Source organism: Chiloscyllium plagiosum, chromosome 20 (assembly GCF_004010195.1).
Source record: "Chiloscyllium plagiosum isolate BGI_BamShark_2017 chromosome 20, ASM401019v2, whole genome shotgun sequence".
Lineage (NCBI taxonomy): Eukaryota > Metazoa > Chordata > Chondrichthyes > Orectolobiformes > Hemiscylliidae > Chiloscyllium > Chiloscyllium plagiosum.
Genome location: NC_057729.1, coordinates 51,298,503 through 51,326,075, shown reverse-complemented (window position 1 = coordinate 51,326,075; position 27,573 = coordinate 51,298,503). Strand labels below are relative to the sequence as shown.

The 27,573-nt window shown below is 40.1% G+C and overlaps 1 protein-coding gene across 1 annotated transcript in view; it reads left to right on the top strand.

Moving 5' to 3' along the window:
- LOC122560273 (E3 ubiquitin-protein ligase Itchy-like) overlaps window positions 1-27,573 on the top strand; it is a 113,452-nt gene that overhangs the window by 53,037 nt on the left and 32,842 nt on the right. Inside the window, exons 7-18 of the mRNA XM_043710807.1 lie at window positions 59-119; window positions 2,347-2,522; window positions 5,210-5,408; window positions 9,588-9,683; window positions 11,588-11,762; window positions 13,655-13,715; window positions 13,876-13,960; window positions 18,553-18,681; window positions 20,173-20,245; window positions 20,851-20,922; window positions 23,874-23,962; window positions 27,036-27,195. Coding sequence (XP_043566742.1) covers window positions 59-119; window positions 2,347-2,522; window positions 5,210-5,408; window positions 9,588-9,683; window positions 11,588-11,762; window positions 13,655-13,715; window positions 13,876-13,960; window positions 18,553-18,681; window positions 20,173-20,245; window positions 20,851-20,922; window positions 23,874-23,962; window positions 27,036-27,195 — 1,376 coding nt within the window. The remainder of the gene's footprint in view (window positions 1-58; window positions 120-2,346; window positions 2,523-5,209; window positions 5,409-9,587; window positions 9,684-11,587; window positions 11,763-13,654; window positions 13,716-13,875; window positions 13,961-18,552; window positions 18,682-20,172; window positions 20,246-20,850; window positions 20,923-23,873; window positions 23,963-27,035; window positions 27,196-27,573) is intronic.

The following is a 27,573-nucleotide window of genomic DNA, read 5'->3' as shown; positions in this document are numbered from 1 at the left end:
CCTTTCTGTCTAATATGTCACTGCACAATTACATTTTCATAACTTTGATTTCTTTCAGGTAACTCCCCAAATAAAGGTTCCAGATGTGGCACTGAGGCATATGTACTAAACCCATCAAGGTACAACCTGGCTTTCAGAATTCTTCATTTGCTCTCTTCAGAATTATCCCTCGACTTTGCAAAAATGGAAATATCACTTTCAGGCAATGATGAGCACTGTAATGTGTGTAGTGGAACACTAGATAAATTGCAGACTGTGTACATGAATCATTTATTAATGGGATTGTTTCTTAGATGTGAAATCTATCCTAATGAAGCAGTAAGACCCACTACTGCTGTGCAGTTATACCCAGTTTCAGAATAATAAATTTGTTAGAATTGAGTCCAGCTTGCTGTGGTACAAAACTCACCTTAAACTATTTGTGGTTCCAAAAACCTGCCACAACTTTCACTTTCACAACACTAAAGTGAGAGTAGAAGATGAGCTCAAGTGGCCAAAAAACCCATTATCTGTCTTCTGCCTGGGGTATCTGTCGTCGTTCCCTGGAAGTAAAAATAGCAGGTCAGTATTATTTAAATGGTGAAAGATTGCAGCATGCTGTTGTGCAGAGGGACGTAGGAGTGCTCGTGCATGAATTGCTGAAAATTGATTTGCAGGTGCAACAGATGATCAGGAATGCAAAAGAAATATTGGCCTTCATTGCTAGAGGAATTGAATGTAAGAGCAGGGAGGTTCTGGTGAGGTTGCACCTCGAGTATTGTGTGCTTTTCAGGTCTCCTTACTTGAGGAAGAATGTACTGGCTTTGGAGGCGGTGCAGAGGAAGTTCACCAGATTGATTCCAGAGATGTGGGTTATTATCTGAAGAAAGGTTGAGCCACCTGGGACTGTACTCACTAGAATTTAGATTGAGAGGGGATCTAATAGAAACATAAAATTATGAAAGGGATAGATAAAATAGAGGCAGGCAAGTTGTTTCTGTTGTTGGGTGAGACCACGATGAGGGGACATGGCCTCAAGATTAGGGGGAGTAGATTTAGAACAGATGAGGAGGAACTGTTTTTCCCATAGAGTAGTGAATCTATGGAATTCTCTGCCCGAGGAAGTGATAGAGGCAGCTTCGTTAAATATATTCAAGACACAGTTGGATGGGTTTTTGCATATTAGGGGAATAAAGGGTTATGGGGATAATGCAGGTAGGAGGAGCTGAGTCAATGGATAGGTCAGCCATGATCTTAATGAATGGCGGAGCAGGCTCGACAGGACAAATGGCCTACTCCTGCTTCTATTACTATAAAAAAACATTCAAAAGACTTGAGACCCAAACCAGCAGTCACCTTACTTCTTGACTTGCCATGTTTTCTTCTTTCTTGTTTTTAACATTAATGGCCTGTGGTCTTCAGTTTTGTGTGGATTTCACAATTCAAAGGAGAAAAATCTCCTTTCTTTCCAGTGTCCACTCAGCTTTAAAATGGTGTTTCCTAGCTGCTTTTTGTTTTAATAAAGCAGTCAAAGCACAAAAATAACATACTTGGTGTACGTACATCTTCTGTGTATTTTAATGCCCCCTTTTAACTGGTACCAGTGGGTGTGATAGGATGTCACTGGTTTAGTTTTTTTCAATCATGAAATCACCACCCCTACAAAAGTGGTGGTTAAGCAGTGAATATAAGTTGTAAACAGAGTCTTAAGACATTGTTCAAATATATATTGTATTGCCTGTAGCAGTTATATAAAACCAGTGCTATCTTCTTTTGTTTCACTCTTAAATTTTGATTTTGCACAAATTAATTACTTTGGCATAATTTGTATAAAATATTTTTGATAAAGAAGAAAAAAATTAAGCTAGTAGGAGGATTGATTATGACTGTTGAACTTCACAACCAAATTGTAATAGATCATTGACAATAGTTTCACCTCACATTGAGCATTGTATTAATTTTTCTTCAAAGTGGTAATTCCTTCAAATTATTACCCTAATGTGAAAGCTGTATCTGATATTTAGAAAAGGCACCTATCTTCTAATTACTGAGTTATCAGTGTTACACTTTTCAAAAATGTGAGTGATCCTAGTATTAGAATCAGATTCAGCGACCACCCCAATGGGTGTAAGGACTAATGCATTGAGAAGAAAATGGTCATCCCTGTCTCATCGTTCTGAAGGACTTTCCTGGGATACTCGGATGTCTTTTAATCATGCAGGCAGTTTGGCAAGTTTCTTTTTTATTTTACTTTAATTACCACATTTAATTGATCTTGAAGGTTTGACTTTAGCAGTGTCATTTGGATTTCACATAATTTATGGCATATCAATAGAATTCTGATCAGAGTTGTACAATCACTTCCAGTGCAAATGGCGATGCCGTGTCCCAAGAAGGTTCATCGGAAATGAGGTCTGCTGATGAGTGCAGCATGAATGGCAAAAGTACACCATCACCATCTCCAAAGCCACCAAAGCCAGTGAGACCTCCAAGACCTTCACGACCTCCACCTGCCGTCCCATCCAGACCTGTCAGTACAGCAGGTAAATCAAGAAGTGAATTTACCCTTCGTGGACTGCAGATCGTTCATATGATAAAATATATTTTGCAAGATGTAGTGGATTTCATGATTGGAATGCTCCTAAGCACTTGAAGTATCTTTTGAATTCAAATTAAACATCCTTTACGTCCGCTTTGTCTCCATTAAATTTGTTTTTTAAAACCTAACTCCTTGGCTAGGCTTTCGATCACCAGTCTCCTTTTGACGATGTCAGGTTTTGTTTGTTTATCCTGTTGTAAAGCTATTGGGACATTTTACTCTGTTTAAGGGTGTGGTACAAATGCAAGTTGTTTAGACCCTTTGCCCTTGGGTATATTTTAAAATGTATGTTTAAATTTTCGTTTGGCTCTTGGCTATCAAACTGACGTTCTCACATTTCTTCGTGGCTTTGACTGCATTTGACTTTGGCATGCACCACTCAAACACAATATACAATATTTCATTCTGTTGACCCCTGAGCCTTTAAGATATTTATATTTTAAAATTTTGACTTTGGACATCAAACTAGGGGCAATTGGAAATTTATTTTATTAGATTCCCTACAGTGTGGAAATGGGCCCTTCGCCCAACAAGTCCACATCGATCCTCCGAGTAACCCACCCAGACCCATTTAGCCAGTATTTTTGATTTAATTCTATTTTGTGATTGTTTTTGGACAAGGCTTATGATGTTAGTTTCCATCAATCAATTAACATTTAAATCTTCCCAATTTCAATACCTGCTACAGTTTTTCTCTTATCAATGTTTGATTATGTTTTGCATTACTACAGTCTTGTCAGGGTGAACTGCTTACATTATACCAGTCTGCAAGCCAATAAGTAAATATCAAAGTTCGGTTTGAGGTGTTTCAATTGATCAGTTAATTTGTTTCTAAAGTTAATACCACTGTCCTGAGTTGCAGACTGTTTTTCAGTCATTCTGAAACAGAAAATACATCTCATTGCCAACTTTTAGTTTTGCCCTGTTTTTGCATAGATAAGCTTATCTTTCGATTTGATATTCAGAAAGTTGTTTGTTAGTGCAGAAGTTGAGTATTCCTCAATAAAGACATTTATTGAAGCTTTTCACCTTACACTCATTTAGAATAATTTGCAAGATTACAAATGTAAAACATTTGCTATGTAAGCTGTATGAGAGGGATGTGCTGATTGGTAGGCAAGCGTGTTTTGATTAGTCAAGGTGTTACCATGGAGTATGTACCAGTTTAATAACCGATATTAACAGCTGAACTCTTAAACAATGCCAGCTGACTCCAATTTATCAAGGCATTGCCCTAAGAAGTTATCAAGATCATTTGTTGAGTTGAAACATACCATCTTTGTGTCTGCAAAAGTGGATCCCTGTGTATTAGTATTTGTACATACTGGAAGGCACACTGCAGGCCTAACTGACCATCTTAAATTGATACCTTTTTATTTCCATTCAGGGCAAGTGGACTTGTTTATTGCCCATCACTTTTTACCATGGAGGAGGTGGCGCTGAGCTGCCTCCTTGAACTACTGCAGTCAATTTGGTATGGGTGCACCTACAATGCTATTAAAGGAACCATAAGGCATCGGAGTAGAAGTAGGCCATTCAACCCATCACATCTGTTTTGACATTCAGTAAGATCATGGCAGGTCTGATCATTCTAACTCCACTTGTCTGCCTTCTCCCAATAATCCTTGATTCCTTTACTAATGAAAGATAAGGATATCTTAACCTTTTATATTCCATAATGTCACATTTACGCACATTATATTCCATTTGCCAAGGTTTTGTCCACTTGCTTAACCTGTCCATGTCCCTCTGCAGACTGTCATCCTCGCCACTTGCCTTTCCACTTATTTTTGTACCAACTACGAACTTGACTATAATACACACACTTTCCTCATCCAAGTTATTAATATATATTATAAATTAATGTGGCTTCAGCACTGATCCATGTGGCACTCCATAAGTTGCAGGTTTCCATTTTGAAAATACCCACTTATCGTAACTGTCTCTTCCATTAGTTAACCAAACCTGTATCTATGCTGATGCACTTCTAATGCCACGGAATTCCAAGATTTTGAACAAGTGACGTTAAAGGAATGCCAATTCATTTCCAAGTCAGCATGGTCACTGACTTAGAGAGATACTTGCAGTTGTTGGTTTTCCCGTGTATCTATTGTTGTTGTCCTACTAAGATGGTAGTTGTCATGGGTTTGGAAGGTGCTGTCCAAGAGCCTTTGGTAATTTATGCAGTGCGTCTTCCAAATGACGAGTGTCAGCGGTAGAGGGACTGAATAGCACTGCATCCACAAATAATTGAGCCAGCTGCTTTGTCTTGAATGTTGTTCAAACTCTTGACTTAAGAGTGGAGACAATGCCATCATGCTCCTGACTGTGCCTTTTAGATGATTGTCAGGCTTGGGGGGGCGGGGTCAGGAGTTGAGTCATTGCAGGATTCCTAGCCTCTGACCTGCTCTTGTATCCATGGTATTTATATGGCTAGTTCAGCTTAGTACCCCATAAGCTGTTGAAAGCTGCATCTTTTCAATACACAGCACCCTACATTTTTTTGCAGACACAAATAATGTGCACACACTTGGTATTCTAACTGAACAAATTAAAGAGCAATTTTTTGGTGAAATGACTAGCTACTAAGTGTCCTTGGTGACTCGTTCCGGATTCTGTTTTTGCCACCAGCCTGTGAAAATGGATATCCAATTCCCTTAGAGAATGGCCCTCCTTCTACAACTCCACCTACGACCACCACTGTTCCTGCAGCTGTAGCAGCGGGTGAACCGGATGCATCACCCAGCAATGGTACAGTACCACCAAATACATCCATTTCTCCTGGTGACAGAACATTAAATACTGTGAACAAGGGTCCGCTTCCACCTGGGTAAGATTGCATTTTTTTTTAAAAGATGTATTGAATATTCTGTTTAAAGGAAAGACAATCCCTTTAATACACTTTTAAAAGATTTGTAGTTTGAAATACTACTTTGTCAGGGCAACCCATGTTAGATTCATAGCCAGTCAAATTTATTTGAAATAGTTTAAAAAATGGAAAGAACTGTAGATGCTGGAAATCAAACAAAAACTGAAATTGCTAAAAAATCTCAGCAGGTCTGGAAGCACCTGTGGGGAGAAATCAGTTAACATTTCGAGTCCACTGGCCCTCCTTCAGAATGATGGTAGTTAGGAAAATGTTGGTTTTTATGCAGAACGTAGGGTGGGAGATTGAGAGTAAGGAGTAAATTATAGGCGGGTTTAGAGCCCAAAGAGAGAGAAGAACAATTGGACAAATGAGTACGTAAAAGTCGGCTTGGGAGAATGAATGGCTGCTGATAGGAACTATTAGTGGCTAACAATGGATAGTGTGAAGGGCTAATGCCCGAAACGTCGATTCTCCTGTTCCCTAGATGCTGCCTGACCTGCTGCGCTTTTCCAGCAACACATTTCCATCTCTGATCTCCAGCATCTGCAGACCTCACTTTCTCCCCAGTGTGTATTAGCTGACCATGTGATAACAAGGCCTGTTGTGTGTGGGTAAGGACATGGGAGATGATGCCTCAAGTCCTAAAATTGTTGAACTTATTATTCAGTCCAGAAGGCTATGGAGTTTCCAAGTGGAAGATGAGGTCTTGCTTTTCCAGCTTGCATTGAGCTTCACTGGAGCACTGCAGCAAGCCTGGGACAGATGTTGCAGTTGTTATGTTTATTTGGTTTGCAGACATTTTGTCCCCTTTCCAGGTGACATCTTCCTGTAACCAGCATCCGAGCTAAAAATCTTAGACCATAAGACATAGGAGTGGAAGTAAGGCCATTCGGCCCAATGAGTCCATTCCGCCATTCAATCATGGCTGATGGGCATTTCAACTCCACTTACCCGTACTCTCCCCGTAGCCCTTAATTCCTTGCGAGATCAAGAATTTATCAATCTCTGCCTTGAAGACATTTAACATCCCCGGCCTACGCTGCACTCCATGGCAATGAATTCCACAGACCTACCACACTCTGGTTGAAGAAATGTCTCCTCATTTCCATTATAAATTGACCCCCTCAAATTCTAAGGCTGTGCCCACAGGTCCGAGTCTCCCCATCTAACGGAAACAACTTCCCAGCGTCCACCCTTTCTAAGCCATTCATTATCTTGTAAGTTTCTATCAGATCTTCCCTCAACCTTCTAAACTCTAATGAATACAATCCCAGGATCCTCAGCTATTCATCGTATGTTAGGCCTACCTTTCCAGGGAACTTCTGTGTGAATCTCAGCCGAACACGCTCCAGTGCCAGTATGTCTTTCCTGAGGTGTGGGGCCCAAAATTGGACACAGTATTCTAAATGGGGTCTAACTAGAGCTTTATAGATTTTCAGCAGCACATCACTACTTTTATGTTCCAACCCTCTTGAGACAAATGACAACATTACATTTGCTTTCTTAATTACAGACTCAGCCTGCAAGTGAACCTTAAGAGGATCCTGGACTAGCACTCCCAGATCATTCTGTACTTTGGCTTTGAATATTCTCGCCATTTAGAAAATAGTCCATGCCTGTATTCTTTTTTTCAAAGTGCAAGACCTCACACTTGTTCACGTTGAATTTCATCAGCCATTTCCTGGATCACTCCTAAACTATCTAAATCTTTCTGCAGCCTCCCCACCACCTCAGTACTACCTGTCTGCCTAACTTCGTATTATCGGCAAACTTCACCAGAATGCCCCCAGTCCCTTCCTCCAGATCGTTAATATATAAAGTGAACAGCTGGGGTCCCAATACTGAACCCTGTGGGACACCACTTGTCACTAGCTGCCATTCCGAAAAAGAATCTTTTATTCCAACTCTCTGCCTTCTGTCAGACAGCCAATCCTCAATCCATGCCAGTCGTTCATCTCAAACACCATAGGCCCTCACCTTACTCAGCAGCCTCCCATGAGTCACCTTATCAAAGGCCTTTTGGAAGTCTCAATAGATAACAGGAACATAAACCATGAACAAAGATGTTGTCCAGGGAACACAGTGGTGTGATGAGGTGGCAAGCAACTAGAAGGTCAGGGTCTTTTTTGCAGACAGAGTGTCTGTTCTCCTCCCCCCCCCGCCCCCAACCTTCTGAATTTTTGCACAATTTGTTTTTGCTCCAGATTGTTTAATTTTATATGTTAATATTTCCTTGCAGCAGCATATCCTGAAGATGTCCTTATGACAAACCAAAATAAGAATTTTAGAAGGTTCTTTATCTTCTGATTTGCAATACAATAATATTAAGTAGAGTCATAGAGACATACAGCACGGAAACAGTCCCTTCAGTTAGACTCGTCCATGCCAACCAGATATCCTAACCTAATGTAGTCCCATTTGCCAGCACTTGGCACATGTCCCTCTAAACGCTTCCTATTCATATACCCACCAAAAACCTTCTGGAAATCTGAGTACCATATCAAAAGCATCACAATCATAGACCCCCTCCAATACCTCTTCACAAAAACTCCACGCTAGTTAAATACTATTTTCTGTTAGAAATCCATACTGACTCTTTGTAATTAATCTACCTTTTTTTCATTTGATTCACGATTCTATCCCAAATAATTGTTTCCAAACGTTTTCCCACTCTCAACTTAAATTAACTGGTCTGTAATTGCTGGAACTACCCATATTAACCTTTTCTGAACATGACCTTATTGTTGGCAACATTCCAGCCTTGTCGCACCTCCCCTGAGCCCAGAGAAGACTGATTGTGGCCAGTGCCCTGCAGCATCTACACTCACCTCTTTCACAATCCTTGGATTCATCTCCTCTAATTCCAGTGCCTTGTTAACTTTAATCACTAACCATCTATTCAAGGCTTCTTCCTGATTAATCTTGAACCCTTCTAGTGACAGAATTTCTGTGGCCTGGCCAGCCATCCTCCTCTTTTGTAAACACAGATGCAAAGTGTTAGCTTAATACCTCAGCCATGCCAGTTGCAATTATTGAACACAATTAGAAATACACGAGGGAGCATTTTGGTTTTATCCATGTAACGATGAATCATGCAGCACAGAAGGGAACCATTTGACCTATGGAAACCTATGTTAATTTGATTTTAATTGAGTTCTGTAAGTTTGTCAATTTTTTTAACTTAAACTGGTTTTGAAAGCTGCAATTTATGCTTGGCTTATTGTCTACCTCAGCTCATTCTTCCATTTTTGACTTGCCAAGGAAGTACAATACTTGAATTTATCAGAAACATTATCACATTTTTCAATTCTATAACATTTTTTCTCATCGTAGAGAATTACTTCTGCATGCTCTAAAAAGCCTTGACATCCTTTTCTAAGGTGTATTGTTTAGACTTGGACATAGTACTCTAATTAGCACCTTCCCAATGATTTGTGAAGATTTGGTGTACCCTTGCCTTTTGTAATCTATAGCACTGATAATAAAACCAGGGATCCCATATTCTTTATTGGCATCCATCTCGACTTAGTCTGTCAATTTTAAAGGTTGGTGTTCGTGCAACCTATTTTTATAATTGTGCTGTTTAGTTTACTTTTTCTCATCAACCTTGCAACTAAAATATATCATTCACACTTTGCTGACTACTTGAATAAAAGGATAAGCAATATGGAACTATCAGAAACAGTTGATCACCATGTACATGTAATTTCCCAGCGGAAGTGATGATTTATTCCCTTTAAGGCCAGAACCAACTGGTCAAAACATTTTCTTTCTGGTTTGGAGATGTTGAATAAGGTCAGTAGTTCATGCAAATTTATATTGCATTGAATTTTCCTTCAGGAATTAACATTAATAACTAGCTCTTAATTCCTGACTTATTTCTCTACTTACTTTCAAAATTGCTTTGAATAGGGTGCAGGAAATATATTTTGTGTAACTTCCATTTCTCTTCCTTTCTCATGACTGTGAAAATTGTACGACTTAATTCTGTCTTAAATGGAGTTAAGGAGGCTATGCAAACAGCATTCCCCTTTCATGATACCAGGGTGGAAGGCAGAGAGTGAAATGTAGGTTTTTTTTTTGTTCATATGCTGCTTCTCTCTGTTAGTATTACCCCATATTTTACTTTCTTTCCAAAAGCTGGGAGCAGAGGGTCGATCAGCATGGCAGATTGTATTTTGTAGATCACATTGAAAAACGAACAACGTGGGAAAGACCACAGCCATTGCCTCCAGGGTAAGTAGATCACACATCAAATTTTAGATGCTCATTAGTAAATAGCAGTTCTTTGAGTAACTATTTAAGTCAATCAGTTTTCTTTCACAGGATGATAATGAAACAGATGACTAAAATAATTTTCTCATGTCTTCTTCAACATAGATGCTTCAGGTGCAATTTCCCTGGGTTTTTGGTAGCTTTTTACAGGACTTTCAGTGGAAGGTGAAGTTTTCTCCGAGGAAACATATTTCTTTTCCAAAACTTTCTTGTCAGTGAAGGTTTGAGCAGGATTCCAGTACCACTGGTCACAAGTGGTGAGACAGGGCACAGTCAAGTCACTTTCCCTGCTCTAATGGAGATCACTGGATAGTGATTTAAGAATATGTATACTGATCGTCCCTTTTTAATATTCTAGGAAGCTATGGCCTAAACCAGTGCATTTTCTTTTACCTCCGAACACAAGAAATTGGAACAGGAAGAAACCATGTGACCCATTGACCTGATCCAGCATTCTCCAGGATCGTGACTGATCTTGAACTTCAACTCCACATTTCTCTGTTCCCATTTTCCCTGACTCGGAGATGAACATATGTCTATGCCAGCCTTGGCTGTACTCGATGATAGAGAATTCATAATCCTATGGGGTAGAGAATTCCAAAATTCACAACCCTTTGAAGAAATTTCTCCTCATCTCAGTCCTAAGTGATCAGTCCCATATCTGGAGGCCTTGTCCCAGATTCCCCCACCAGTGAAAACATCTTTCCGTGCCTGACCTGTTAAGCCCCTTCAGGATCTTGTACGTAACCTAACTAACACATGTTAACTAAACGTCGTTCCCAGCATTGAATCTGGGTCTGTCCTCAGCTGTAGGGTGCAGAGGCAAAGTACTTTACACTGGCTGAGGTTGCTTTGAAGGACTGTCCTTCTCAACATCTCTTGCCTGACAACCTCAGATGAAATTGCTCATGGTTGTCTGTTTGGCAACCCTTTGGCTCAGTAGGATTATCACAACTTTACCTTTACGTTTTCCTTCACATCTGAGCCATTGGACTAGTCAGATGCATCATTTTTAAAAATATTTTATTTTGGATGACACGCATATTCACTATAACCACCTTCCGCAATCCTCATGCCTTTTGGTATTTGAAGGACAACTAATCCAAGTGGCTAGCTATTTTCTGCATTTGCTGTACTCCTCTCTCTCTCTGTTTTATCAAATAATAGATTTCGATACATGTTCATAGTGGCCTGGTTCTGTGCGAAATCATTCAGTTTATCATCCTTGTGACACACCGTTATATAATACATACTAATTGTGCTATTGTAGAATGTGTTTGGAAATGACATTGTTGAATTCCTCGAGAGAATTGTGTAACCATGGAAACACTCAACCGCAGTCTCTGGTCTGTTTTTAAAGTCCAAACCATTCACCATGAACCCCATAAGCTTTTTTGTGCCACTTAATACAAAAGCAGCTTCAACATTAAAAATAATTCCAGTATCTCTTTGTGATCAATCTACTTATTTTTCCATGAGGCCACACATGAAGCTTGTTCTTCCAGGGCAGTGCACGTGTGATTTTATCTGTTAGCTATGAATTATCATTGTTTCCTAGGTAGCAACTCTTAATCTTGGCTCTCCTTCCCGAGCTGATGTACCTGAAAACATGTCTGTTATCTCAACAGGACTAATAATCAATTGCTATTCTGTATTACTATCAGTAAGTGCTTGTTCTGTTGTATACCCCCCTTATACATAATGCCTATGTCAAGCATTACAATGACCATTATTACAATATTATCACTAAAACCAACTTCACATCTGGAAATAATAGAGATTACTATCCAACGCTGCTTGGTAGCACTGCTGGAATGAAGAATAATCTGTCATTAACCACGTTCTCCCCAATTCTTTCCTGATAGCTGGGAACGGAGGGTCGATGAGAGGCACAGGATTTATTATGTTGACCACATTACCAGGACGACCACGTGGCAGCGGCCCACAGTGGAATCAGTCAGGAACTTTGAGCAGTGGCAGTCACAGAGAAATCAGCTACAGGGAGCCATGCAGCAGTTCAACCAGAGGTTTATTTATTCGGTAACTAACCTACTAATCTAACTTTTTGACTTTTAAAAGGAAGGACCAGAAATCTAATGTGTAGAAAATCAACATTGTGATTTTGGCACCTTTTGAAAAATGTGTTCACCTCAATCCAACATTACTTGTTTCTCCTTTAAACATATCTGATAGATGCCTTTAACCATTACTTTAGATGGATATATCTGTATTTTATAAACAATGGGATGTCAACGTTACTCCTTTATTCTAAAAAGAAGTGAGGCAGAAGGTCGCAAACTACAGACCAATTAGCTTGCCATCTGTCAAGGAAAACATGAAACTATTTTTAAAACAGTTACAGCAGGACACATTAATGTTCAAGGTAATCAGGCAGATACAACTTGTTTTGTGAAAGGGAATTTTTTTTGCCAATTTAAGTTTTTTTTTCAGTAAGTAATAAGCATTGTGCTAAAAATAGGGAAGTGTTGCTAAAACTGCTAGGCAGTGGTCAGACCACAGCATGAATACCAGGAACAGTACAGGTCTCCTTATCTAAGGAAAAATATACTGGCATCGGAGGCTACCTAGCGAACATTCACTAGGGTATGGAGGGATTTTCTCATGAGAGGTTGTGCAAGTTGGGCTTTTGTACTCGTTGGTACCCCCCCTCCTCCTCTCAGTCCGTATGTTTATTTATGTTTGTAGATGTTTCATTGGAAAACGGGCTCTATTTTTCATGGATCAACTAAAATGGTCTTGAGTGAATTTTTCTCCATGGACTGTGGGTCCTTGATCAAACTGAATAGGTTGCTAGTCCAGGTGCCCTGTTCATGTTGACTTTAAAATCTGATATTCGCCTTTACTGTTAGATTAGCAAGCAATTTGGCTGGCAGCAGTTTTTAAGTGAAAATGTGTTTTTAATAATGGAAAGTCGTAAGTATTGATTTGTATACTGAAACTTACAATCAGCTTAAATTGTGCAATAGAAGCTTCATTATTTATCACTTCCCATGATCTGTTGGTATGACCATGGTCCCTCCATTATGGGGATTTGTCTCTTGATCGCACTTTCCCTTTGTGTGTTAGTGTGCTGGATGGTTTTGTTCAGCTGATATCAAGCAGTCTATGCCCAGTACTAGCATGACACAGTAGTTGATGTGGTTGGATAAGAGTGACTTCTCTTATTGCATTTGAAATTTTGTTCTTCTGTGGCAATCAATCATTTCCACTCTGGGCCTTAGTGAAAGTATCAGCTGGAATTAATAACTTCACACCAAAGGGAACCAGTGTGAATCATTTGGGTGTTGATGAAGCAAAACATTTTAGATTTTCAGCAGTAGGTAAAGAAGACATGTTGTTTCAGATACTAATTTAAATGTAGCCAGACCCCTTTACTATTTTGCAATTTTTATTGGAATTGTCCTTCTGTATGACCTCTGTCTAACTGCCCCTTCTATTTGCATCGCTGTGACCTCTGTGACCACTGTGGGCAGCACGGTGGCACAGTGGTTAGCACTGCTGCCTCACAGCGCCAGAGACCCGGGTTCAATTCCCGACTCAGGCGACTGACTGTGTGGAGTTTGCACATTCTCTCCGTGTCTGCGTGGGTTTCCTCCGGGTGCTCCGGTTTCCTCCCACAGTCCAAAGATGTGCACGTCAGGTGAATTGGCCATGCTAAATTGCCCGTAGGGGTAAATGTACGGGAATGGGTGGGTTACGCTTCGGCGGGTCGGTGTGGACTTGTTGGGCCGAAGGGCCTGTTTCCACACTGTAAGTAATCTAATCTAAAACAGTGTTGTTTAGTTCTGAATTATCTATTAAGGTGAGCTTGTAATGGCTTTGATTTGTCATTTTTACCCAGTGACATGTTAGATTTTATTGGCATAAATCATATTTTTGAAAAGCCTGATTGGTAATGTCTTCATTTTCAGTATCCCGAACAGGTGGTGCCAGCTGAATTTGACCCACTTGGCCCCTTACCAACTGGATGGGGTAAGTAAGGCTGAAGCATACAGAGATAACAGATTATGCACATTGCTTTTCCAATCATTAATCAGTGATGGTGCTTATGACTAATTGGAGATTACTTCTATTCATTTGGAGCACAAGCTCTCCATTTTTTAATAATTTGAAAACTTTGTTATTCTCATAGAAAAGAGAACAGACAGTAATGGTCGAATGTACTTTGTAAACCACTTAACCCGTACCACTCAGTGGGAAGATCCTCGGACAGAGGGGTGAGTACTAGACTTAAATGTTTTTTTCTTCTATTCAAAGTGTAAAAAGAAAATAAGAGATTCCTGGATGCCAGAGTTGAGTACATAGTAACTTAACCATAGGGTTCACAATTAAGAGTAGGTTGTTGTTTTCTTGCTGTTATCTGAATTATAAAACTACATTCCTCCTTGATCTTTTGCCTCTGAAAGTTGTAGTTTTAACTTAGTTTTAGAATTAAAGAGTGATAAACAATGATAAAATATGCTTAGATTATGTAGCACCTTTGACAAAATAAAAAGATATTTCACAGAAGCATTATAAAACAAAATATGATATGATCTAGAACAGCACAGGGTAATGTTAGGTCACCAGAAGCTTGGTCAGAAAGATAGATTTTGTAATGTGATCTTAAAAGAAAATATTGAGGCGGAGAGATGTATTGAGGGTGTTCCAAAGCTTAGCATTTGTTAAATAAAAGTACAGCTGCCCATGATGGACAGTTTAAAATTAGGGTGTCTGAGAGGCCAGAATTGGTGACGCTCAGATGCCTCTCGGATTTGTCGGCATGGAGGAGATTAGAGAGATAGTGAAGGGCAAGGAGATGGGGGGGAGGATTTGAAAACAAGAATAGAATTTTAAAGTCAAAAGATGTTGATTGACTGGGTGCCGCGAAGTCACCGAGGACAAAAGTGAGGGATGAACAGGACTAGAAATGGACCAAGACATGGGCTATACTGTATTGAATGACCTCGTGTTTACCAAAGTTAAAATGTGGTTGATGAGCCAGCAATACAGTTGAATAGGCAATTTGTAATAAAGGCATGAATGGGAAGTTTAGCTACAGATGAGCTGAGGTGGGCTAAATTGAGAAATGTTTGGGGGGGTTGTTATGGACCGTCTTAATGTTACAGATATGAGATCAGAAGCTAATCTCTTGGGGGCAGATGTGACAGCAAGGTTGCAAAAAGACTGGTTTAAATACAGACTGCGTTTGACAGGAAGAAGGATGGAGTCCATATCTAAAGAACAGTGTTTGAAGGGGGAATGGAATTTGTAGCTGCAGAATTTCCCCAATATGTAATTGGAGCAAATAGCTGGTTGTCCAGTACTGGATATCAGATGAGCAATATGACATTTCAGCAAAGGTGGAAGAGTCAAGAGAGGTGGTGGTGAAGTAGAGCTGGGTATCTTCAGCATATATGTGAAAAGTAATACTCTGCTTTCAGATAATGTCGCAACATTTAGATGAGAAATAGGGAGTGCTGAGGATGGATTATTGGGAGACACCTGAGGCAGACCTTTTGCAAATGATTTTCTGGCTTTGATTAGATAAGAATGGAACAAAATGAGGGCAATCCCATCCAGCTGGATGTCTGTAGAGAGTCTTTGGAGGGATTGAGTGGTCAGTAAGGTTGAGGGCTGCACACAGGTTGGGATGGATGTGAGAATGGTTTATCTTCATATGCATAAAAGGTGTCATTTGTGAGTTAACAGCAAATTTGGTAATGTATAAAGTAGTATGATAAAATGCTTTGGTACCTTGATGCCAATCAGAAGACTGTCAAATTTGATAGATCAAATACAGTACACATTTATATGTTTGGATGGTGACAACAAAAATGTGGAAAATGAAGCAGATCATTGATATCTTCCAAAAAAGAGAGAACAAATCAACGTGCTAGACTAGACTGTTCACATCTGAGCTACGGCTCATCCGCAGATGCTGACTGACTTGTTTATTTCCAAACCGCATTTTGGATTTCAGTGATTAAATCTTGTTGCAATTCTGGCAGTAATTTTCTTTGAAAGAATACCCTTCAAGTTAAGTCGAGCAAATCATCTGAGAGTAGTAACTTGCCCAGAGTCAATTTTTTGCAGAGTTTAAATCCTTTTTAATGCAAAAGGTGAGGAACCACCAATGCAGAGTCGGTCACAAGTCTAAAACATGCTGTGGAAGTCTACACACATTCTTCCAGAAATTATGAAAACACACACACACGTCCTATCATGAGAAATGTGCAAAGTAAAGGAGAAACTAAAATATGAGTGTTCTGTAAAGCTGCCAGAGGTCCCCAAGTTTATATCAATTGGGCCAGGTTGGAATTTGCCCTTCCATCCACACCTTTCTGAAGAGGAAAAGTGATTTGTGCCAGATTGAGCAAGCTTGATTGTATAATTCTGTTTCAAATTCCTTAATTTCCAAATCCCTGCTTGATATTGGCTGTCTGATGGGTTGAAATTATTAATTAATCTTGTCATTGAACATCCTTGCTAAGGGCAAAAGTCAGACCAAGAATGACCGAGATGACTGACTGAATTCAACATTAGAATTGACAAAATTCTTTCATCCCATATTGGGTTTTTGGGCTGTTGCTAGCTGTGTTTGGAATGTTAACTATTCTGCATCGTTGATGTCGTACCAACAGTGACTGCTGTGTTATTAACATAAAGGTATTAGTGCCACTTTTGATTTTAGCATATTTTTAAAAAGTTATTACAGCTCTGGAACCAAATATAAAACAAATTGAGAAAGATTTATAACATTAAAGCTGTTGACTAACCTGTAGTGCCATACCCTAGCAAGAGGCATGATGCATTTGGGCAGGAGTGGAGAAAACCATTAGGAAACTGAAGAGAAATAATATTGGGAAGAAGTTAGCTGAAAGCCCCAGTATTTATTCAACTGTGTATGAGACTACCCGTTTTCTGTCTTGTATGCCTGAAATCATCTAATCTGCATGATAAATAATCCTTAAGTAAAATAGTTTGTTGGTTAGGTCATGAATAGTTTTGAATTAGTTGAATGTGTCTTGGGATGCGGTGCTATGTGGTATCTAGCTTCAAAATTTGTGCGAAGATTTGTAGCTCGGGTGCTCGTTGTTGTGGTTCTGTTCGCCGAGCTGGAAGTTTTTGTTGCAAACGTTTCGTCCCCTGGCTAGGCGACATCATCAGTGCTTGGGAGCCTCCTGCGAAGCGCTTCTTTGATGTTTCCTCCGGTGTTAATAGTGGTCTGTCCCTGCCGCTTCCGGTTGTCAGTTTCAGCTGTCCGCTGTAGTGGTTGGTATATTGGGTCCAGGTCGATGTGTTTGTTGATGGAGTTTGTGGATGAATGCCATGCCTCTAGGAATTCCCTGGCTGTTCTCTGTCTGGCTTGCCCTATGATAGTAGTGTTGTCCCAGTCGAATTCATGTTGCTTGTTGTCTGCGTGTGTGGCTACTAAGGATAGCTGGTCGTGTCGTTTCGTGGCTAGTTGACGTATCTAGCTTTGCAACAGTTTCTGTTTATGTGGGTAGTTTTCAGTGGTTGCTGTTTGAGAGTTTTAAGGTTTTGATGATAAATCCATAGTCCAATATTTGCCTTTGTCCTGAGACGAAGGTGTGAATGAATCCTTAATATACTGTTCTTTCTTTCTGAAAGAAACCGTATTGATTAAATTTATGGACTGAACCTGATGAAATGACATAAGATAATAACTTGAGCTGAGAGTGGATTGAAATTTGTGGTTCACCAAAATCAGTGTTTTCATATTTAGAGTTCATTTGTTAAAAATGTGTTTTAACAAATAATATTAGGCTTTCACCTTTTATAGTTATTGCTGGTATGTTCGCTGAGCTGGGAAGTCGGTTTGCAGACATTTTGTCTCCTTTCCAGGTGATATCCTCAGTGCTATGGAGCCTCCTCTGAACTGCTGTTGTACTGTCGGTTGGTATTTATTTGGTTTCGTTCCTGCTGCTTGTTCGTTGTTCTGGTTGGTTGTTGCAGTATTTGGTATATTGGGTCCAGGTCAGTGTTAATTGGAGTTCATGGATAAGTACCATGCTTCTAGAAATTCTCTGGCTGTCATCTGTTTGGCTTGTCCTATTATTGTTGTGTTCTCCCAGTCAAATATGTGGTCCTTGTCGTCTGTGTGTATAGCTACTAGGGACAGCTGGTCGTGGTGTTTAGTGGCCAGTTGATGTTAATGAATGCGGATCGCAAATGTCTGCCTGTTTGTCCTATGTAGTGTTTCCTGCAGTCCCTGTAGAGTCTTGTTCATCACATTTGTCCTGAACACGAAGGCTATTGGGTCTTCTGTTCTGATGAATTGTTGTCTGAGCATTGCTGTCAGCTTATGTGCTATCGTGAATCAGTGGTTGGAGAAGTCTGGCTGGAAACAGAACTGGCAACCAGAAGCAGCGGGAACGAAACCAAATAAATTCCAACTGACACAATACAGCAGCGCTTCACAGGAGGCTGAACAGCACTGAGGATGTCACCTAGAAAGGGACAAAATGTCTGCAAGCCAACTTCACAAAAAATACCCATAACAAATTCAACCGGCACCTGAGCTACAAATCTTTACACAAACCTTTCACCTTTTATGTTAAAGTTTTTAAATAGACTAGTTATTCCATGAAGCAGAGGAGTGAGGATGGTCTGAAAGACGAGCTGGATTTTGATAACTTTCAGTTATTATTTACAGGATCTATATTTTAAGAGAGTATCATTAATACCAATTTCAGAGAATGCCGGAGAAACTCAGCACCTCTGGCAGCATTTGTGGAAAAGAAAACAGTTAAAATTTTGAGTCTGGTATGACTGAACCGTCTTTCATATTTACTCATTCTTGCAGCACTCTCAACGAGAAACCCTTACCGGATGGATGGGAAATGCGCTTTACAGTTGATGGCGTTCCATACTTTGTAGATCATAACAGACGAACAACAACTTACATTGACCCACGCACCGGAAAGTCAGCACTGTAAGCATTTAAAATTTGATTTTGTACTTTTTTTAAAGTGAAATAAATTATGATTGTTGAGCAGTAGTTATTAGCAATGAGTGGTGGACTGGGTAGAATAACATTACTGTCCAATCTAGTTCAGATTGCTACTGAAAGAGTCCTCCACGTGAGACCTTGAGTTACTATCCTATCTGCCAATTCAATCTTCTGTTCAAAGACCTTGTACTAGTATTTGAAAATAAATACACAGAATTTTCATGGTGACCTATCCATGACTTCTCCCACAATATGTATAGCCAGAAAAATCATATCAACTAGTCATTAATCTTACTGTTTATGGGCTATTGTTAGTACATTGGCTGCCAGGTTGGCTGCCAGGTTGACTTGCATAGGTCATTGCATTCCAAAATAAAGGACCGTCCATGAAGCAAGATAATTTGCTGTGTTAAGGAGCATAAATTGAGTTTATGCAAGACTAGAGTGCAGATTGTTCATAATTGGAATATCTTGGACTGTAGGTTAACATAAAATGACAAATGAAATAATCACATTGGTACTGCAACATCTTCCAAGAGAGTTTCATCTTACATGGAAAAAGAACTCTGATCTGAGCATATTCATTGCTAACAGTGTTTTTGTCATGAACAGAGTGTAAATGTTTCTATAATTTTAAGGTTGCATACTTGAGTTGACAGAATTGTTTAGTTTTCCTACAATTCTGTGCTAAAGGTTGAGATTGTAGTGTGGTTCTTTGCTTCAACAGACTGCTGAAGGCTTATCCAATACCTAACTGACTGAATGGGAAAGGTGGTAGGGATTCTGTTTTGGCTATGTTTCTGTGCCCAGGGACTGTGCCTCAAATTTCTGATCTTCCTACCAGAAGTTGTAGATTTTGTAATTAACAGATCTATATGACACGCGTCTGGAGCAGGTGGGACTTGGACCCAGGCTTTCATGCCCAGAGGTAGGAACACTGCCACTGTGCCGCAAGAGCCCTTATAATTTAGAATTGTAGGCTATATCAGTGCTGCAACACAGAAGAACTAATTTATCAATTGATCCAGTCTGTAGGTATTGTTGTTTATGATTAATTGCTCTTAAGGGCGCATCATGTTTCTGGTTCACACAATCTCTGCTTCCGAGATACTAGCCTGGATACTGATTCGTGTTTTCTTGTGCAGAGCAAATTTACGTTGTTTAGGTTGTACAAAAATTGTATTTAGGATCCTGGTTTAATTTATTTAATTTCACCCTCTGCTGAGCGCAGTATCTGTCCAAATAGGATGAATGAAATCTGGTTTGGGATGTCATGCTCAATGACCTGTTAATGTGCTGTGTATTAGCTAGAGGTGACTGGCAGATGGAGTACAAGCATTAATACATTTTAAATGTACTTGTGTAACTCCAAAGAAACTATTCTTACATTTTGAATCTTGCAAACTATAATTTTTTTTTCTTCTCTGCTCTACCATTTCCCCACCACCATGTTCCCAACCTTATGTTTTTCAGGTCAAATGGTCCAAACATAGCATATGTGCGTGATTTCAGATCCAAAGTTTCTTATTTCAGGTTCTGGTGTCAGGTAAGCAGTGTTTCATTCAATCCAGTGTGACAATACTGTGGGTTTAAGAGATGTATTCTGTTCTTTTTTTTAAATGAAGACAGCTTAGGACAAAGGTGTTGAGTAGTTTCAAAGTGTGGCGCTGGAAAAGCACAGCTGGTTAGGCAACATGCGAGGATCAGGAGAGTCGACGTTTCAAGCATAAGCTCTTCATGAGGAATGCTTATGCTCGAAGCCAATTTTCTCTTTATTTTTATATTCCAGTTAAAATTCAGACAAAATAGTGTGTTTTACTTAACATTGAATAGTTTGACCAATCGAATTGATTCTGGAATGCAATGCCTTGCAGTCACCTTTAAAATAAGAAAATGGGAGGGGGATTTAGGCGATCTTAATATATTTTGAGGGGGTTTGGTCTGGTCCATAACACCAGTGAGTATTCTTCCATTTCACTGCAGTATATTCATCAAAAAGATGGTGGAAAAATTGCTTGAACAGTGGAATGGCTCTTTAATAATTTATCCAAGGTTTTGCAAAGGCTTAATTGGCGAGCCATTAGACATTCAAGGATTGCATTTTTAGAGGAATGAATATTTGATATATCATGAAATTGCTTTGTTTTCTAGCAACTGGCTGCACCTCAGCACATCAAGATAACTGTTTCAAGGAAAACCTTATTTGAGGACTCATTTCAGCAGGTAATTTGTTTGGGTTGGACAGAGAAATATAAATAATTTAATCTTAGTGGAATCCAGGCCTCTCCCTTCCACTGGACCACCAAGATATAAATGATAATATAAAGTTTGCTCATCCTCATTTAATTTTATTTCCTGACACAATAGCTGAACTCAAAATTGTTCACAGTCCTAGAGGTGTACAGCGTGGAAACAGACCCTTTGGTCCAACTCGCTCATGCCAAACAGATTTTCTAACCTACTCTAATCCCATTTGTCAGTACTTGGCCTATATCTTTCTAAACCCTTCAAATTCATTATACCCATCCAGATGCCTTTTAAATGCTGCAATTGTACCAGCCTCCACGACTTCCTCTGGCAGCTCATTCCATGAACGTACCACCCTCTGCGTGAAACAATTGCCCCTTAGGTCCCTTTTATATCTCTTCTTCCCCCCCCCCCCCCCCCCCCCACCCCCGCCTCACCTGAAACCGGCATCCTCTAGTTCTGGACTCCACCACCCCAGGGAAGATACTTTGTCTATTTACCCTATCCATGCCCCTCATGATTATATAAACCTCGATAAGTCACCCCTCAGCCTCCAACGTTCCAGGGAAAACAGCCCCAGCCTATTCAGCCTCTCCCTGTAGATCAAACCCTTCAAACCTGGTAACATCCTTGTAAATCTTTTCTGAACCCTTTCAAGTTTCACAACGTCCTTCCAATAGGAAGGAGACCAGAATTGCCCACAATATTCCAACAGTGGCCTAACCAATGTCCTGTACAGCCGCAACATGACCTCCCAACTCCTGTACTCAATCCTCTGACCAATGAAGGAAAGTATACCAAACGCCACTTTCACTATCCTATCTACTTTCAAGGAGCTATGAACCTGCACTCCAAGGTCTTTGTTCAGCAACACTCCCTAGGACCTTACCATTAAGTGTACAAGTCCTGCTCTGATTTACTTTTCCACAATGTAGCACCTCACGTTTATCTAAATTAAACTCCATCTGCCATACCTCAACCCATTGGCTCATCTGATCAAGATCCTGTTGTACTGTGAGGTAGCCTTCTTCACTGTAGACTACACCTCCAATTTTGGTGTCATCTGCAAACTTAGTAACTGTACCTCCTATGTTTACATCCAAATCATTTATATGAATGACGAAAAGCAGTGGACCTCGCACTAATCCTTGTGGCACTCCGCTGGTCACAGACCTCCAGTCTGAAAAGCAGCCCTCCACTAATTCTCCCTGTATTCCATGAGATCTAACCTTGCTAACCAGTCTCTCATGAGGAATCTTGTCGAATGCCTTACTGAAGTCCATATAGATCACATCTACCAATCTGCCCTCACCAATACTGTTTGTTACTTCCTCAAAAAACTCAATCAAGTTCATGAAACATGATTTCCCACGCACAAAGCCATGTTCACTATCCCTAATCAGTCCTGCCTTTCCAAATACATGTACATCCTATCCCTCTGGATTTCCTCTAACAACCTGCCCACCAAAAATGTCAGGCTCACCTGTCTGTAGTCCCTTGGCTTTTCGTTACCACCTTTCTTAAATACTGGTACCATGTTAACCAGCCTTCAGTTTTTAGGCACTTCACCTGTGACTATCGATGATACAAATATCTCAACAAGGGGCCCAGCAATCACTTCCCTAGCTTCCCATACAGTTCTTGGGTACACCTGATCAGGTCCTGGGGATTCATCCACCTCTATGCATTTCAAGACATCCAGCACTTCCTCCTCTGTGATATGGACATTTTTTCAAGATGTCACCATCTATTTCCCCACATTCTATATCTTCCATGTCCTTCTCCACAGTAAACACTGATGAGAAATACTCGTTTAGTATTTCCCCCATCTGCTGCTCCGTGCATAGGCTGCCTTGCTGATCTTTGAGGTGCCCTATTCTGTCCCTCATTACCCTTGTATCCTTAATGTATTTATAAAAACCCTTTGGATTCTCCTTAACCCTATTTGCCAAAGCTATCTCATGTCCCCTTTTTGTCTTCCTGAGTTTCCTCTTAAGTATACTCCTACTGCCTTTATATTCTTCTCAGGATTCTCTTGATCTCTCCTGTCTTTTCCATCTTTTTCTTAACCAAACCCTCAATTTCTCTTGTTATCCAGCATTCCCTGTACCTACCAGCCCTTCCTTTCACACTATCAGGTGTATATGCTGTCTCCACACCCTCATTATCTGATTTTTGAAAGCTTCCCATTTTCCAGCTGTCCCTTTACCTGTGAAAATCTACCCCTAATCAGCCTTTGAAAGTTCTTGCCTAATACTGTCAAAATTAGCCGCCTTCCAATTTAGAACTTCAACTTTTAAACCTGGTCTAATCATCTTCATCACTATTTTAAAACAAATGCAATTAAGGTCACTGGCCCCAAAGTGCACCCCCACTGACACCTCAATCACCTGCCCTACCTTATTTGCTAAAAGTATGTCAGGTTTTGCACTTTCTGTAGTAGATCTATCTACATACTGAATCAGAACATTTTCTTGTACACACTTAACAAATTTCTCTCCATCTAAACCCTTAACACTATGGACATTTGTGAGAATCTTTCCTGTATCTCGGACAGTGGTGTAGGGGAGACTTGAAGAAGAAAGAACTTTGTGTTTTGTCTAGTAGTAAGAGAAGGAGGATAAATGAAACATTGGGAGTAGAACATCAGAACTCATTAAGATGGACCCTAACACGTAAAGGCATCTGCTGAAACTTCAGTTCAGAAAACTTGAACTTGCAAATGACATTGCCAAGATTGTAAAAGTTGTTTTGTGATTTCTTGAGTGATTATAATGACGTATGCAAGAAATTTTGTCCTTGTTGTTGCTAAGTGCAGTTAACCTGTCATTGGAGACATGCAGTTTAACTTGTTTGTTTGGGAAATAAGTGATTCTGCCTCAGACTAACTAAAATATTCTCTGATTAACTTTTGCTTTGTGCTTCAGATTATGAGCTTCAACCCTCAAGATTTGCGACGACGATTGTGGATCATTTTTCCAGGAGAGGAAGGTTTAGATTATGGAGGTGTAGCAAGGTAAGTATTTTCATTTTGCGGATCAGCTGATTCAAAGCAGCAGTTGTGCTGAATGCACGAAAGCATTTATTTAGTACAGAGCCGTAGAATGATGCAGCATAGAATGAAGCCTATGGTGCCTCTGCCACACTTTTTCGCAAACCTTATACAATTAGTCCCGTTCACGTCTTTCCCGTGGCTCTTCAGGTGTTTCCCCTTTAAGTATTTATCCAGTTCCTTTTTGGAAGTTATTGTTAGCAATCCCTCCATGACCTTTATACCTTATGAGTTTTTTGGCAATCTGCTTAAATCTGTGCACTTTGGTTTTCAATGCTTCTACCACTGGTAAACATTTCTTCTGATTTACTCTTGAAAAACCTGCCTTAAGTTCCATTTAATTTCCTTTTAGCCTTCTCTGCTTGATTCAGAAAGCCTCCAGTTTTCTGGTCTCTGCGCCATCTGTAATCCCTGATACTGTTCTAGTAAATTTATTCTGTACCCTCACTAAGCCTGTGATTTTTTTCTAATCATATGCTGTCCAAAGCTGAACATCATACCTTAATCAAGGTTTAACTAGTGTTTTTAAAACACCATAACTTAATTTTGCTCTTTGCAAAATGCCATGTTTTTGTACTTGATTTATTACTAAATCCAACATCCTATATTCTGATTTAACAGAACTACCAACTAGTCTTCCAACTTTAAATGTCTGCAGCTCCAAGTATCTCTGTTCCTCCCCACTTTAAAATTGTAATTTAGTTTATTTTGCCTCCTCCTTCTTACCACCATATATTACTTCTGTATGTTAAGTTTCAGTAACCACGTGCCTTCCCATTACCAGTCATGTCTTCCTAGCCAATTGCCATCATCCTAATTTTCAGGTTTCAGATCATCTGCAAGCCTTGAAAACATAACCTGTATACGTAAACCCAGGCTATTTATAAGTGTCAGGAGGAGCAGTGGCCTCCACATCAACCCCAGGGAACACCATTGTGTATTTTCTTTACTTTTGAAAAACAACCATTTGGTGACTGTTTTCTCCAGTTTTGTAGTTGTTGATGTCCATTTAATCCTGTGGGCTTTAATTTTGCAAACAAATCCATCATGTGGTCTGTAGAGTCTGTAAGCACATTATTAACTGCACTACATTCATCAATATGTTGCATAAAATAACCCAATCAGGTTAGTCAAACATGTTATGCGTTTAACAAGTCCATGCAGTCTTTCATTTCTTAGGCTGTACTTTGCCAAATGACAGCTAATTTTGTTTTTGATTCGTGTTCCTTCAATCAGTTCTCACACAACTGACATTAGGTTGGTAAGTCTGAAGTTGGTGGGTGTGCCTTTTTTGGCACACTAGTATTACATGCAGAGCTCTGCAATCCTCTGGCACCGCCCCTAATTTCTCTGGAAGATTGTGGTCAGAAGCTCGAACAATTTTCAGCCTTAATTCCCTTTGCAATCTGGGGTGCTTCCCTTCTAGGCCAGATGACTTTCCTGTTCTGTGTGCAGCCAACCTTTATTCTATACTGTTTCCTTTATACGGTGACATTAGCCGCATGGGGCGGCACAGTGGTTAGCACGGTTGCCTCACAGCGCCAGATACCCGGGTTCAATTCCAGCCTCAGGCAACTGTCTGTGTGGAGTTTGCACATTCTCCCCATATCTGCGTGGGTTTCCTCCGGGTGCTCCGGTTTCCTCCCACAGTCCAAAAATGTGCAGGTCAGGTGAATTGGTCATGCTAAATTGCCCATAGTGTTAGATATAGGGGAATGGGTCTGGGTGGGTTGCTCTTTCGAGGGTCAGCGTGAGCATGTTGGGCCGAAGGGCCTGTTTCCACACTAAGTAATCTAATCCTCATTTTTCGTGGAGATAACTGCACAGTGTTCCTTTAATACCTCAGTTATGTCCTCTACTTCCACTAAAATTCATTTTTGGTTCGTAATTGAACCAAACTTATAAATGTCATGTTCCCAATCTCAGCTAGGCTCTCAAAAGTAAGCTGTTTCCATTTTTGCTACCAACGATTACCCAGCAGCTGGAATATTGATGGGAGAGGCAGCAGCTATCCAAATAAAGAACAGTGCACTACAGAGACAGCCCTTTGGCCCTCCATGCCTGAGCCGACACATTTTGAGCTTCCATACTCAAACTGTCTTCATTTACAGGATCCATATCCCTCTATTCCCTTCTCATTCATGTATTCATCCAGGTATTTCTTGAATGCTGCTGTTGTCTGCTTCCACCACCACCTCTGGCAACATGTTCCTAGCACTCATCACCCTTTGACTGAAAAACTTGACTCGTACATCTCTTGTCCAGCCCCAACCTCCCCCACCCCAATAATTGACCCCTCCACTCTGGGAGAAGAGATTCATACTTATTATTCTATGACAAGTAAGCATTAAAATGAAATTTATAAATTCTCCCCGTTTGGTAAATGATATAGCCAGCAACTCTACCAGGTAGACTGGAAAGGTCGTCTGGTTCAGTCCCCAATCTGTGTTGCGTGAACTGATCTTCATTTTCAAAACATGCATCAACCAAGGCCACATGGTATTGCTGTTCAGTGTTCTTTGCTGGAGATATACGATATTGTGTTGTGTGGCCACTGTTGTGATACCTATAGTGCTGAAATGGCCAGTCAGCGTTCAGAAATATCTCTCAGAAATAATAGCCATTTGAGAATGTTATAACCATAATGTGCCCATGGGACTGCATCTCAGTGAGCAGTCAGTGATTTCAGGCAAAAAGAAATGAGAAGATTAAGGAGAACAAGAAATCTCTGACCAAGCTGTAAATTATTTTCAATAATGAAACATGATTAGCAAATGTTCTGACTGTACAAATAACTGATCTTAGTTCAAGTTAAAACATTTTGTCATGTTTAAAATTGAGCAAACAAAAGTTTACCCACCGAATGCAGTTTGGATTCGCTGCTGTTGTAGAATATTTAATGAAGTTAGACTACTATTTGGTCAAGCACAGTTCTATTTGGTCCAGTGATTTGGCTTTAAAAATGGATCAGATTATATGTTGGAAATGACTGAAATCTTGCTACCAGTGTTATCTAATATTCTTTTTTTTAAAATAGAGAATGGTTCTTTCTACTTTCCCATGAAGTTTTGAACCCAATGTATTGCCTCTTTGAGTATGCTGGGAAGGAAAATTATTGCTTGCAAATAAACCCAGCATCTTACATCAACCCAGACCATCTGAAGTACTTCCGGTTCATAGGTCGGTTCATAGCCATGGTATGTTCCAGGATTTACTTGAACCTTCACCTTACTGCTCTTTTTAAGTCCTGTATACAGTTTAAATAAAGCTGGTTAGATCATATTTAAATCTTAAGTCGACCAGATCCTGTTATTTTAGTTTTATGTAGTAAAGCATTGGGAATTATGAACTATACTGAGATGTTAGGATCTGGATTAGTGGTGCTGGAAAAGCACAGCGGTTCAGGCAGCATCTGAGCAGCAGGAAAATCGACGTTTCGGGCAAAAGCCCTTCATCAGGAATACAGGCAGAGTGCCCGAAGGGTGGAGAGATAAATGAGAGGGAGAAAGTAGCATAGAGTACAATAGGCGAGTGGGGGTGGGGATGAAGGTGATAGGTCAGGGAGGAGGGTGGGG